A 14481-nucleotide genomic window follows, 5' to 3' on the forward strand; every position below is an offset into this window, starting at 1 on the left:
TCAAATTGCTTTTTTCTTTTCTACTATTCTCCATTCTAGTTCTGGTGTGTCAGGGTTGAAAAAGCAGTGGTGAAGGTGGGAATGAATGGAACACAGCTGGCCTGTGGAAAAAGGACTGTGAGTAGGAAGCAGCTGCATTTTGGAGGCAAGAAGAACAAAGAATTAGGATCTTCAAAGCTAAGGAAAGCTTCTCCCTGTGTTCTTCCCTCCTTTCACCTCTTCCCCTTCCTGGGAAATGATAGAAATTTCACAAAACATACAGCCTTTCTGAATTCATAACAATCTCCTTTTCCTCATACCCAAGTGCGTTTAACTTATTACTACTGCTAACATTTTGCATGTACTTTGTATTAAAATTTTTCTCCTAGGAGTTTCAAAGAGGTTTATAAATTTTCATTAAAACAAATATGCCTGGGCATATTTTTATATTAATAAAATTTAACTTTAGCATAATGAGAATTCTGTTTGTTAAAATGTTATTTTTCTAGAATTTGGTTTATTATACCACACACACATTTCCTAGACCGGTGGTTCTTAAATTTTAGGCTTCATAAGAATCCTCAGGTGCACTTATTAATATGCATATTCTTGTGCCACATCTGATCATGGATTTATATTTGGTTGGTCCAGAGTGAGGCCCTGGAATCTACATTTTTAATAAGCACCCAAGGGGATTCTTATACACATACAGTGGGGGTAGAGGGGCCCCACTGAGACCCTGTCCTAATTGGGGCATCCCAGCCTCCCAGCTTCAACTTTCCCAAGGGAGCTTATTTCTTAGGGGCAGTAGTCAAGCATTCTCCTGTAGTCCACACTGAATAGTGAGTCAAAAATACAAAGTGAGCAATCTGAGAGAAAGAAAATGATCAACAAGATTTCACTTTTAACAATGCAAGGTGCTATTAGCTACACAAACACAGGAAAGAAAGGGAGGTGCCCTGGTTTTAACTTCACTTCCTTGAATATGATGAGGTTTGGTATTATGAATGAATTGGTTTTCTATTCATGAGAGTTGAACCTTTACTGGCTCTCCAGTTATGTATGCTGCATTCTGGCACTCTTTTCCCTAACTCAATGAGAGCCTTACAGAGCCAGCTTTGATTTCCCAAACTGCAAGCAAATTGGAACCTAACTACTTAGAAAAGCAATTGTGTGAAATCTATCTGCAACGGGTACGAGGCTATGAGAACCTGTTTGTCAAGAGACACCAATGACTTCCTGCCTCTACTTCCTCAGATGCTGTCTCTTGCCCACCAGCACCACAGGGGGACTCTCAGATAAGCTCAGAAGCCAAAATTCTTCTTGAGGACACTACGTACTTCTGCTTTTAACCTCCAAATCCTACCTTTTAAAAGGTACTACTGTCACCCAGCCCTGGTCCTCAGACCTGAATTCTGTGACCCCATGCCCTGTCTTCCTGTTGAGCCATTCTTGGAATTGTGATATCCTGCTGACTACTCTGACCTAATATTAGATGATGTTTAACTCCTTGTATCTTGCTTCTGACCTTATGGTTTTGATCACAACAGTTCTCTCAAAGGTCACCAGTGGCTAAATTCAGTAGTGTTTTCTTAGTCCTCTCTCTCTCTCCACCAATCTGTTGAGTGACCCCATCACACTTTTCCTTCCACTGATTCTCCTCCCTTGGTGTCAGCGATAACACAATTCTCTTGACAACACAATTCTCTTATGGACATAATGAGCATCTGATCTGCTTGGTATTAATCCTCCCAACCTAGCACAACACACAGAAAATGAAAGATATGCTTAGCCACCAATATGTACAATGTTGTTGAGCCCAAGACAGTTTCAGTTCAACCTAAACAAAAATTCCCTGCCTAATTATACACAAGCCAATGTCAACCTAGAGGAGTTGCATTTTACTTGGGATTTAGGTTTTTTAAAGAATATGTAAGAAAAAAAAATAGTTGTGTCAAAATTACCTTGAAAATCCCCTAGGAAGGCCCCATGCTGGAAGCCAGCATACTGTCTCTCAGTAGGCCCAACCCAGGCAGGTTTTTCTTCCTACATTGCTAAACATGACTATGTCTTTGGAATAGTTGGCTTGTATTTGAGGTGCAGGTTATACAAAACAGGACACTGAGCATGGCAAGATACTCACCCTGAGAGACAACATGGGAACAGACGTGGACTGAGAAAAAACAATATACATTTCAGGTTCAGTCCTGCACATAGACTCATTGACTATAACTTATAACCTGAGTAGACTTGTCTGCACAATGTAAATTATTATTTCTCCTCTTTTTATGTTCATTTGCTGAGCAGGTGTAGTTGAATTCATGCAAATTTAGTGTTTGTATGATACAACTCCACCAAAGAATCTGAGTGGTTGTTTCAATAAATATACACAGGCCTATTCTCTTGACTTATAGTATCCCAAGGATAAAGAACAGAGGCAGATACTAAATCAAGTATGAATATCAACTAGAGAGAACTGGACTTTTTTCTTGCAAAAAACTTTTTGATTACATAAATCAAAGACATTTGTGATGTAGTGGAAAATGTACTGTACTTGGTGCCAAGAGACCAGGATTCCAATCCCAATTCCACCACATATTAGTTAGGTGAACTGGACCAGTGTCCTCACCTCTAAAATGGGTACAAGTAGTAACTGCTTTGAGGTCTACAAGAAAAAGTGTAAAGTATGCATGTGTCACTGACACAGGTAGGCACTTGCTATAGGTTTGTTTGCTGTGAATTTGTTGAACTGAAACTGAGAGACAAAATAAAATAACCACGTAAGGAAGAAAACTATCAGAGTCGACATTATGGTGCACATAGTAAGTACTGTGTCAGTATTTAATGAACCAAGTTGAGAGAGATATCAAGGTGATTTGACCAAGTCAATAAATAATTTTCCTATTCTAACATTCTTTTATTTTCTCCACATGGTCATCGGTACAAAGTCCACTTATGGCTTCATAAACATGGGCTCAAAACAAAAGTGCTTCTAATCAGATTTGGCAAGAAAAGGAGAGAAACATAGGGTGAGATAAGTGTAAGGCTACAGTGCTGAGTAACAAGGATGGCGGTGCCTCAGTACGAGTCACACAGACACGGAGCAGTACACAGCTAGAGATAATTCACAGGTAAATGCTGCATGAGCCATTACATCATTCCTCCCTTGCCCTTTCTTCATCAATCATGCCGCCTGGACTCTGATGCAACCTAGCAAGAATGTCTGATTTGCAGACAGCAGACAGAGCCTTAGAACACACACATACTCATCATAGAGAGCAATATGAACCGAAACTAAAGCTTCTGGCATTTCCTTTTGTTTAAATCATGCTTTAAAGGGGAAGTCTTTTTTTTTTTAATATTTATTTTTTTTGGCTGTGCTGGGTCTTAGTTGCGGCACAGGGGATCTTCGTTGCCTCATTCGGGATCTTCCTCACAGCATGTGGGAACTTTTTTCTTAGTTGTGGCATGCGAACTCTTAGTTGTGCCATGTGGGCTCTTACATGCGGCATGTGGGATCTAGTTCCCTGACCAGGGATCGAACCTGGGCCCCCTGCATTGGGAGTGTGGAGCCTTAGCCACTGGACCACCAGGGAAGTCCCCAAGGGGAAGTCTTATGGGGGGGATGTATAACTATAGGTTATGCCATCTGGTCTGATGCCTCAAGGACTAGGCTTCATCATTTTGGACAAGTCACTCCAGGTCTATAGGCCCTTTCCACATCTGTACAAGTAGATGATCATCAAGGTCCCTTCCAGTTCTGTAATTTCATCATTAAAAATTCAGGCCAATCACACCCATACAATGGGCAGATAAACATTTAGTTGTATAAGTCAGCTTTATTTATTCTCAGCTATACAGGTCATTCAAATATTTGGCTACCTCCATCCCCACACTGCATTACTGAAAGAGTGTGTAGCTATGTACAAATCTTGTTAAAGCAGAAAAAAGTGGCAGGTAGGAAATGTTGGTTCTAGAAAATGTGAATGTTCATAACTGAGGTTATAGGGACACTCTAGTCTAAATCACAGAAGCATAAAAGCAAATACTCGTTAGGGGATATAATGCATTAACACCTATTTTTCTGTAGAGGCAATGAACTGAACAATAAAGAAGAGTCACAAGGGATGCAAAACAAGAAAAATGGGTACAAAAAGGGTACTCTAGCCTCCAAATAATTCAAATTTAAGATGGATGTTGTAACCCTAACTTGAAACCAAATGCAGGGCCAGTATGTACATGATTTAGTCAAGAGTTATCAGTTTGTGAGTTCACATACCACCAGTCCAAACAGACCAATTAGAGACTCATTAGAGACCAATCCAAGGCAAAGAGGAGGTGGCTGGCTCCTGGTAAGCCTGTCCTGCCATAATGCTTTCCACCTGTCATGGCACCATTTCCAAGCTGGCCAATGCAAACATTTAAAGACTCATCACTGCAAGATTTTTGATCGAATCTCCAAAGAGGGGCATTTCCAACAAAACTTGGGATTGGGGAAAATAGGCAAGTCCAGCGGAGATGAAAACCAAAGGCCCTGTAGAGTTTCCCTCACAGCTGACACCGTGAGGGGTCCCTTACCTTGCATGCTGAGTGGCTGGGGCAGGGGGTCACCCCATTGGACCTGGAGCAGCATTCAACAAAGCGCACAGCCCTTTAATTGTTCAGCCAAATAATTTATGAAGCTTGGCTGCAGAGACAGGGCAGACTGGTTTAAATTCAAAGGATCCATCCTACAGGTATTCTGAAAACCCTGGCCACCTCTGTAACAAGTACTGCTCCCCTTGGTAAGGGAGAGAATAGAAAGGAAGAATATGTGACCTGCCTGACAGGAAGACGGGACCCAGCTAGATGCAACGTGCCTCTCCACTCCTTTCCTATCCTATCGCTCACGAATGCTCTGGCAGATTTCCTTGCTAAAAAAGCAAACAGACATAACAGTCCACTCTTTCTTTAGCTAGAAATGTAAAACCCCAGAACAATCAACACATTTTTTTTTAAAGATTTTTTTGATGTGGGCCATTTTTAAAGTCTTTATTGAATTTGTCACAACATTGCCTCCGTCCTACGTCTTTGTCCTCTGGCCCCAAGGTATGTGGCATCCCAGCTCCCCAACCAGGGATCGAAACTGCACTCCCTGCATTGGAGGGAGAAGTCTCAACCACTGGATGGCCAGGGAACTCCCATCATCAACACATTTTTATACACTGGGCTCATGTGGTTTATTCTGATTGCTTACTGATTGTATAATCTTTCTGATCAACTAGGGCAGAAGTCAGCCAACTTTCCCCCCCAAGAACCAGATAGTAAATATTTTAGATTTTGTGGGCTATATGTTTTCTGTCGCAACTGCTCACCTCTACCATTACAGCACAGAAGCAGCTATAGACAATAGGTAAATGAATGAGCATAGCTTGTTATTTATAAACACAGGTGAATGGTTAGCTTTGGCCTGCATAGTTCACTGATCCCTGAACTAGTATGTTTCCAAAGAGCTCAACTGTGATAAAGTGAGAAGGTACTACCAAATGTATCATCCCTTAAAACAATTTAAATCTAAGCCTCAATTTTGGGAGAAATAACTTGTAAAATAATCTTCATTAATAGTAGGTACAATAAGAACCCATTTTCAGGAAGTGTGTATGTGTATGTGTGTGTGTGTGTAAAATACAGGGTGATTCAAAAGCAATTGAACACTTTCAGAAATTTATCACTCAGTAACTAGGATTTTTTACGAAAATGTAGTTTGCACTAAATTGTCAAGTTACCCTTACAGGTGTCTTGCCAAAGGGCAACTCCAAGCTTTAACTGCAAGTTTATATACATCATAGTTACTGAGTAATACGTTTTTGAAAGTGTTCAATTCTGTTTTATTCAGCCTGTATATTATCTGTGTACATACTGTAAAATACTTTAAATGATAAACACTAAACTATAAACAACGGTTACTCCTGGAGAATGGGGGTTAAAAGTTTCACTTTTAGCAGTGTTGCTTGAATTTTTAACAAGGATACAGTAAGTCCCCTACATAAGAACACGTTCCATTCCAAGAGGCGTTCATAAGTCCTATTTGTTCATAAGTCCAACAAAGTTAGCCTAGGTACCCAACTAACACAGTCGGCTATAAAGTACTGCACTGTAATAGGTTTATAATACTTTTCATACAAATAATACATTAAAAACAGACAAACACAAAAAGTAAAGAAAACATTTAAATCTTATAACAGCTTATAACAGCTGGCATACAGGAGCTGGCATCAAGTGAACAGGCAAGAAGAGTTACTGACTGGAGGAGGGAGAGGAGGTGGGAGATGGTAGAGCTAAAGGATCGCCAGCAATAGGAGACCGAGGGCAAGCTGCAATTTCACGCACGTCTGATAGTGATGGCAAACGTTCTGGTTTCTTGCTGGAACCAGATGCACGTTCACAACTTTGAAAGTTCGCAACTTGTAGGTTCGTATACAGGGGACTTACTGTATATTACTTAGTGAATAAAAAGGCGTTTCGTTTTTCTCTTGTAAAGAAGTGGTAAGGTTAGGCAATCTTTGGCACTGCAACTTAAAACATCTACTGAGGGCGAGCTGTGACTCTTCTAATAGTAGATGCCAATAAATATCTCATGAAGTTCCTAACCTAGTAAGAAGACAGATAATAAACAAGAAAATCCATAAATACAGAAGTTATTTTCAGATTATGGTGTAAGTGCTCTGAGCCACAGGGTAATGGGGACGGCCCACTGAAAAGCTGACATTTAGGTAGAGACCTGAAGGATAAGAAGGAGGCAGTCACGTGAAGTAAATTCCAGGCTAAGTGTAAGGTTTTCTGGCCTGAACTGTAGGTCAAATCCTGGTTAAACATTAAAATCAACTTGGGCACTTTGAAAAAATACTGATGACTGGGCCCTGCTGCAGGTCAGTAACTCTCTGGAGGTGGAGCTGGGTATTGCCCTCCCTTTTTTTAAAGCCAGGACTGAGAACCACTGTTCTAGAGTCTAGACACTTTTATGTTAGCATGAACAGAGGCCTTCAGAGATTAGAGGGAATAAGACTATGGGTGAAACTGAACTATTAACTTTTAGAATGGTGTGGGACTTTTTTTTGTTTTAATCTAGTAAGATTAACTGGATGTATTGTTTAGTGATGGGATGACGGCCTGGGGATTCTCCCCTCACCGAGCAAGAGACCACAGAAACACAGAGATCTTTTCATTGGGACCTTTTGCCTGAGCTTCTGGCAAACTGTAAAGCAAATGAACCATCAAGTGACAGACTTCTTGGATGTATTTAGCAAAGGGCTGACTGAAACGGCTGGACCCTGAGCTCCTCCCCGAAGGCTAACAGATTCAAAACTGGCTGAACCACAAAAAGAAGTTCCCATGGCAAGGATTTATCCTATACAGTGTAAGGATATACACATTCTCATATTCATACACCCCCATTCACCCAACTCTAAATAAAGTTGGTAATAGATGACAAAGAGAGTAAGGATCACTGGAATTTGTTGATCATCTTCTAAATAATTTTGGGCAGTTGTTGCAATTTTCTTTCATTCACCTATCCATCCATCCATCCAGCATACACCTACCACTGCACACCTACTCTGTACTTCCCACTGTGGTGCATGGGATATACATGTCTCCCATTCCAGTGGGAAACACAAGTAATAATCACAGAAGATGGTAATATGTGCTACGAGACAGTGTTCCTGTTCTTCCTCCCTGTTACTTCTGTAGCTTGCTTCTCTTCTACAGTGCAGAACTTACCACACTTTCTATAATTTGCTTAAATATGTTTTCTCAACTAGAGGTCCTTAAAAAACAAGGGCTGTCTTACTCTGTATTCTCAATACTAAATATGGCATAAAGTGGCATTCAACAACTGTAAATTGAATCAAATGTATATATATTTGATCAAGTCATATTATTATATAATATAGATATACATTATACATTATACAGTGGAAGAAGGGCCTATGGGAGCCAGGGAAGGCTTCACAGAGGAGTGATATCTGAGAAAAACCTTAAAGGACGAACCAAAAATCTTCTGGTGGAGGTTTCCTCTGGGTGTGTGTTTGGACTTTGTTCCAAAGGCAGTGGAGAACTACTGAAAGTTTCTAAGCTGATGGGAAAGGTTTTGTGTTAGAATCAGATTTGATTTTAAGAATCATTTCTCTGAAAGCATTGTGGGAAGCGAATGGGAGGCTGGGAAAGCAGTAAGTCCGGGGGCAGGGAGGGTGAATAGGGAGGCTGTGATATTGCCTTGCTGGCAAAGAAGAATCCAGAGCAATTCAGGATGTTGAACTAACTGGCAGGATGTAGCTGGCTGGACTCCATGGCATGTGTTTTGTGTACCTATCTCACTTCTGAGTTCATCTATTTTTCTTGTGCTTAGTTCTCTTTTGCCCAGATCCCCTCCTTTGCTAACACTGTGGGGGAAATTATTCTGTCCTGCCCTACTATGTATATTGTTGAGCTAACTTAAATCTTTTGTGAAATATGGTGGAGACATATACATACCAATCAATTAGATGCGGTGGTTTAGGGAGAGAGAAGTTTTGGCTTTCTGCAAGGATGATAGGAGAATGGTGGGGCTGTTAGCCAAAGCATGGACTAGTGCAGGAGAGTGCTGGTTTGGGAGATAATGAATTCCATTTGGGCATTCAAGAGAGCTGGCCAGAAATCAGCTGGAAATAATGGCTAGAGCTCAGAAAGTGTGAGACACAGGTTTGGAAATTGGCAGCATATACATCATTGCTGAAGCCAGTGGTGTGCTATTAAACTAGCTCTCAGAAAATAAAACAAAAATCCCCCCCTGCCCGATTTGTAGCATTTGCCTATTTCTGTGGCATACATACTCCCACCTTAGCCAATTTCAAGCTACCAAGATGATGGTCACTGAACAAAAAGTTGAGAAGAGATGTGCACAACTGGTTCTTAGGAACTGGCTCTAACGTACCACTGGCTGAAGCCAAAGATGAACAAAATTATCCAGGGACAAAATGAAGAGTAAGAGAGTTGGGAATAAAACCCTGGGAAGTATAGACATTTATGAGATGGACAGAAGATGAGCCATCAAAGGGGCTTGAGAAAAAGGAGACATAGGAGTAGGGAGAAAGCAGGAGCAAAAGAAATCACAGAAGGCAAGGGAAGAATTAATTCAAGATGGACAGAGTGGTCTATAGTGTTAAATGTTCTTAAAAGGTGAAGTAAGATAAACAAAGGTAGAAAGTATCCACTGGGTTTGCCTACAAGGATATTGGAGGTGACCTGTGTGGTGAGAGCCCAAGTGTTAAGATGAAAAAGTCAGCAATGGTTTTAGGTTGAGTGGATGTTGGAGAGAAAAGGGGAGGCTGAAGATATATAGGTGAGAAGGCGAACTTGAAGCTGTCTGTTCTAGAGTAAATCAGCTGTTATGGAATTGAGAATACAGATTACAGACGAAATGAACTCACCTTCGGTAGGAGAAAGAATGCTTCTTTTTCTGGAAATACGATACCAAGTAATTATTAGGAAGATTAACAACACTGAGTTTCATCTCTCTTTAATTAGCCCAAAGAGATCTCAATAAGTTATATGATCAAAAGGCATCATGGGGCTTCCCTGGTGGCACAGTGGTTAAGAATCTGCCTGTTAACGCAGGGAACACGGGTTTGAGCCCTGGTCCAGGAAGATCCCATGTGCCGTGGAGCAACTAAGGCTGTGCGCCACAACTACTGAGCCTGTCCTCTAGAGCTGTGAGCCACAACTGCTGAGCCCGCGTGCCACAACTACGGAAGCCCGCATTCCTAGAGCCCATGCTCCGCAACAAGAGAAGCCACCGCAATGAGGAGCCCATGCACCGCAAGGAAAAGTAGCCCCCGCTCGCCACAACTAAAGAAAGACTGTGCACAGCAGCAAAGACCAACACAGCCAAAAATAACTAAATAAATTTATTAAAAAAAAATAAAAGAAATAAAAGAAAAAATTAAATATTAAAAAAAAGGCATCATGAAAGGAATAAGAGGATAACAAAAGGTCTATACAAGCTACAAGAGAACTAAGCTCTACAAAACTGTAAATAGGCTGCACTTTTCCCCTAGAAAAGTAGTACCACCCACAAATCCTACTTCCCTTGGAAACTGTGGTTGGTAAATGCCTAATTAAAAGAAGAACATTCTTTGGATATGTATATAAATATAGCTTCTCTCCTCCATTTTGAGAATACATTTAAAGACTGTGTTGGTACACATACATTTAAACACGTGCAAAATGGATTAAAAGTTATCTAATTTAAAGATGTTTCCAATAGGCTACCATGATAGAAAACATTATTTAAAAAAACCCTTTCAGATCTAAAATAGGACTATCTAGGATAGATTTAAACTTTACAAATAGTATTATTTTATGGAATTAAGTAATTTTTCAGACAGATCTTGCTTAGATTAAATACTCTCACTTTTTTTTTGGATTAAATACTCTTTCTGTAATGTAGTATGACTCTGAATTTCCATACAAGACTAACTGGTTTCAACTCTATGGTCTAGCAAGAGCCTGGAGTGACTGGTCTGAAAAGTTTTATTCAATTCGATCTTGACTCGTGATGTGGAAAGCCTGAGCCTACATTTTCAAAGCAATTTTCTTCAGGATACATTACATTTAATTTACATTTTAACAAGGTTTGTGTAATAAGAGAGTGATTTATGAGTTAGGTTACCAGATATTTGGTATTTATGAGATATCAAAACTCTGTTACCTCTATGCTATTCTTTTTTTAAAAAATTAATTAATTTATTTATTTTGGCTGCGCTGGGTCTTCGTTGTTGCTCACGGGCTTTCTCTAGTTGTGGTGAGCAGGGGCTACTCTTCATTGAGGTGTGCAGGCTTCTCATTGTGGTGGCTTCTCTTGTTGCGGAGTACGGGCTCTAGGTGCACAGGCTTCAGTAGTTGTGGCACTCAGGCTTCAGCATGGCACTCAGGCTTCAGTAGTTGTGGCAGGCGGGCTCTAGAGTGCAGGCTCAGTGGTTGTGGCACACGGGCTTAGTTGCTCCACGGCATGTGGGATCTTCCCGTCCCAGGGCTCGAACCCGTGTCCCCTGCATTGGCAGGCAGATTCTTAACCACTGCACCACCAGGGAAGCCCCCCTCATGCTATTCTTATTTTATCTTTTCATAAAAATTCTCTACTGTCATCGCTATGTACCAAGTTTTTAACTATTGACAAATCTATTCTAATATTCACTGCAGAGGAGGTAACCATAAGGATCACTGAAACGATGTGTATTTTTGAAGCACCTATGGTATTTCCCTGTCACCCTCCCCATCTTCATCTCCCACTGCTCCCTCCACCTACTGTAAGAACTACTGGTGAGCTGGTCCCTGGCAATTTTGAAAAAGTTCCCTGAATATTCTGATGTGTAACTAAGACTGAGAACCACTGGGTATTTGAAAGAACAATGGACTTGGAAGACTTAAGCTCAAAACCTAAATTTGTTACTTAATAGTGGCACGTGATTCATTTTCTCAATAATGTATATTTGTTGAGGATTAAATAAGATAATATATGAAATCACTTCATATATCTTCAACAATGGGAATATTTCTTGAAACAATTATTATTATATTCCTAAATGTATTCCTATTTATTATTATTATATTCTTCAATAAATTCCTATTTATTCCTAAAAACCTCACTTGGGACATTCATTGACTGTTCTCAGCCTTTGGAGAGGCATGTGTCCCTGCAAGTTGATATCACAATTCACAAATTGATGGATCAGCCATTTGAAATGGTTACATTTATTTCTAATGAGAACATCCTCTCTTTAAATAAGACATGGGCTATTTATTTGTAAATGGGAGTTTTCTGCTGCAAAACTAATGTTTTATTGAGCATTAATGTGGGGGTGAATGATTTTCTTGGTTTTGCCTCAGAAGAGCTCTGAACTCTGGAGTGTCCTTTGTCCTTATGGGAACTCATAGACCAGATTATGTGTGCCTTTTGCCATTTGGAGATATTTCTTGAACATTTTCAATTCTCTAGACTCTCTGCCTTTTATTTCTAATCATAATTTAAGCTCCTTGAGGGAAAGGGCATGCTTTATACTTTTTCCAACTCCCCTCCACTCACAGAAGGAGTCAAATATTTATTTATTGGATAAAAATATGCAGGAAAAATAAGTGTTTGCTTCCCCCACATTTATTATGGGATTTCAGAAAGGTACTATCTTTTACAAACATGGGTGGATTTTTCTTATTTTTTTCTTCTATTTTCCCTTTGGGCACCTGATAGGAAATGGGTTCTCAACCCTGGCTGTATAACAGAATCACACCAGGAAGCTTTGGAGAAATACTGATACCAGGATATCATCCCCAAGATTCTGATTTAATTGGTTTTACGTGGAGTATAAAAATTGTTATTTTTAAAAGGTTCTGCTGTAATCCTAATTGTAGCTAGGAGTGAAAACCTACAGGAGCACATAATAGCTGTTCACTAAATATTTGTTGATTTCATTTGCAGTTGAGAGGTGTGGTCGGCATTAGGTGGTAGAATACTCAGTGTTCACCTTGTTATCTCCCCAGCCCTGATGGTAACAGTTCTCAGTGTAACTCTGGTGGGACAGTGAGCAGGTAGGTCAATGGATCAATGTTAAGTTCTCTGACATGCTATGGTTCAGCCGCGGTTGTGGTTTCAAGTCCTGATATGGAAACCCAGTGTTTTTTTCTGTCTTTGCCTTTCTCTCTTCTTTGACCTCCTTCTCCCACCTCCCAGTGGAAATGTCATTAGGGCTGGAACTTTCTGTTTTGTTCATCACTGTATTTCTAGGGCTTAAAACAGTATCTGTCATATAACAGCTACTCAGAAAATATGAGTTCAATATATTTCTCTTTCTCACACATAAACATACAAATGCAAATAAAGAATTGCAAAAATAATCATTTTATGAGATTTTAAGACCCAGCCTTCTTAATATTACATTCAGAAACAAAACACTGGCATTACTGCTCTTGTTGGGCATGATTCATTCTTCTGCTAGCAAGAAGGTACCAGATGCTTTAGAACTAAGGGAAGAACTACTCCAGTTTCTTTATCTACCTGAAATCTTAACACTGACTATGAATAATGTGAGTTTTGCTAAAACCAATTTGAATAAGTAAAAGTTTATTTCCACCTTCCTTTCTATCACTTTAATGCCTAACTTTTAATATTAACATATCAATAACATATTGGTATATTAAAACATGATTACATTACTCTTTGCACCTTAGATGTTTTTCTGCAGGAAAAGTATTAAGGAGAATAAACTGATGAATATTTTTAAAAATCTGCTTTGAATGTAACAATTCCACAATTAAAAAAGTGTTTCATTATAAAGGCAGAGTGCCTTGCAGGAACAGGGAAATGCAGGAACAGGCGGACTAAGAGAACAGGGTCACAGCTTGGACCAAGGAATAGAGGTGAAAGCTGGAGTCAACTGGAGAAACTGGCCAAAACAGAAGTGCTGCAGTACTGGGGCTCCAGAAGAAATAGGTTATTAGATAGGAAGAGATGCTCTTCTTGTCTAGGGAATTTCCCCATTTCTTCCCTCTGGCCCCTCTCCTACCCCAGTTAATTGCCTACAGTCCTAGATACATGGCCAGGAGTCCCTGAGAAAGCAAAGCAGAACTCAGGACTGGAACCCATAAGGCAGGAACCAGAACACCTGGCTGTTAATTTCCAGATGATCACTTTGGACTTTGTGAGCTTCCAAGCCATAAGCCTCACTTAAATTGACAGTTCATTTATCTCCAAGAGTATAAATAATAATACTCACATCATATAGTTGTTGCAAGATCCGAACAAGATAATGTATATGAAAATGCTCTGTAAACTGTGAATCCTTAGGTAAATGTTATTCTCACTGTTAGACTGAAGAATTTGTTGAGAAAAAAAATCACTGCTAATTTTTCCTTCATAGTCCATGAGAAAATGTACCTGGGCTAAAGGTATAATCACAGTTACACCACATTTCTAACAATCCATACAAAAATTTGGAAACACAGAAAGTTCCCAATTACTTGGTACTATGAGACAAGTTTTAATAGAAACAAAGATAGAAGCTTTTAGCCAGGAAAATGAAGGCACCTGTCAGATTTAGGGCTAAGGCACAAATTACTGAGGGGAAGAACTGGTCCCAAGAATGAACAACTGGCCATTAGTGGGAGTTAAAGTGTGTATGTAACAGGTGTTTCTGGAAAAGAGCTAATCTAGACAATTCCACTTTTCCATGTTTCAAGGAAGCAAACAGAAAGGATTATTTTGTTTGTTTGTACCATCTAGCTACCAGGCAGAATTGAACTAAAAAATAGGAATGGCTTTTAAAACAGTTTTTCTTACAAGAGAAACTTGGAAGATTGAAATTTCAGACTTTCTAAAAAGAAAAAAAAAATATGGTTTGGATTAAAATCAAAGACCTCATAACAATGCTTTTAGTTTTTATTCGTTTACTATAGCTGTTGAAATAGAACAACAGTAAAAACAAGCTTATTATG

The 14481-nt window shown here is 39.7% G+C and overlaps 2 protein-coding genes across 6 annotated transcripts in view; one reads left to right on the top strand and one right to left on the bottom strand.

The window, feature by feature from the left end:
- CMSS1 (cms1 ribosomal small subunit homolog) overlaps window positions 1-14481 on the bottom strand; it is a 382810-nt gene that overhangs the window by 176992 nt on the left and 191337 nt on the right. The window contains exon 1 of one of the 5 annotated variants that reach the window (XM_049710074.1): window positions 4558-4678. The exons of the other annotated variants lie outside the window; for them this stretch is intronic. Within the exon in view, the coding sequence (XP_049566031.1) occupies window positions 4558-4612 (55 nt within the window). The 5' untranslated portion in view covers window positions 4613-4678. Of the gene's footprint in view, window positions 1-4557; window positions 4679-14481 lie in introns of those variants that run through there. 5 annotated transcript variants of the gene reach the window in all.
- LOC101284504 (filamin A-interacting protein 1-like) overlaps window positions 1-14481 on the top strand; it is a 202414-nt gene that overhangs the window by 106749 nt on the left and 81184 nt on the right. The window lies entirely within an intron of this gene.

This window comes from Orcinus orca, chromosome 5 (assembly GCF_937001465.1).
Source record: "Orcinus orca chromosome 5, mOrcOrc1.1, whole genome shotgun sequence".
NCBI classification, from domain to species: Eukaryota; Metazoa; Chordata; class Mammalia; order Artiodactyla; family Delphinidae; genus Orcinus; species Orcinus orca.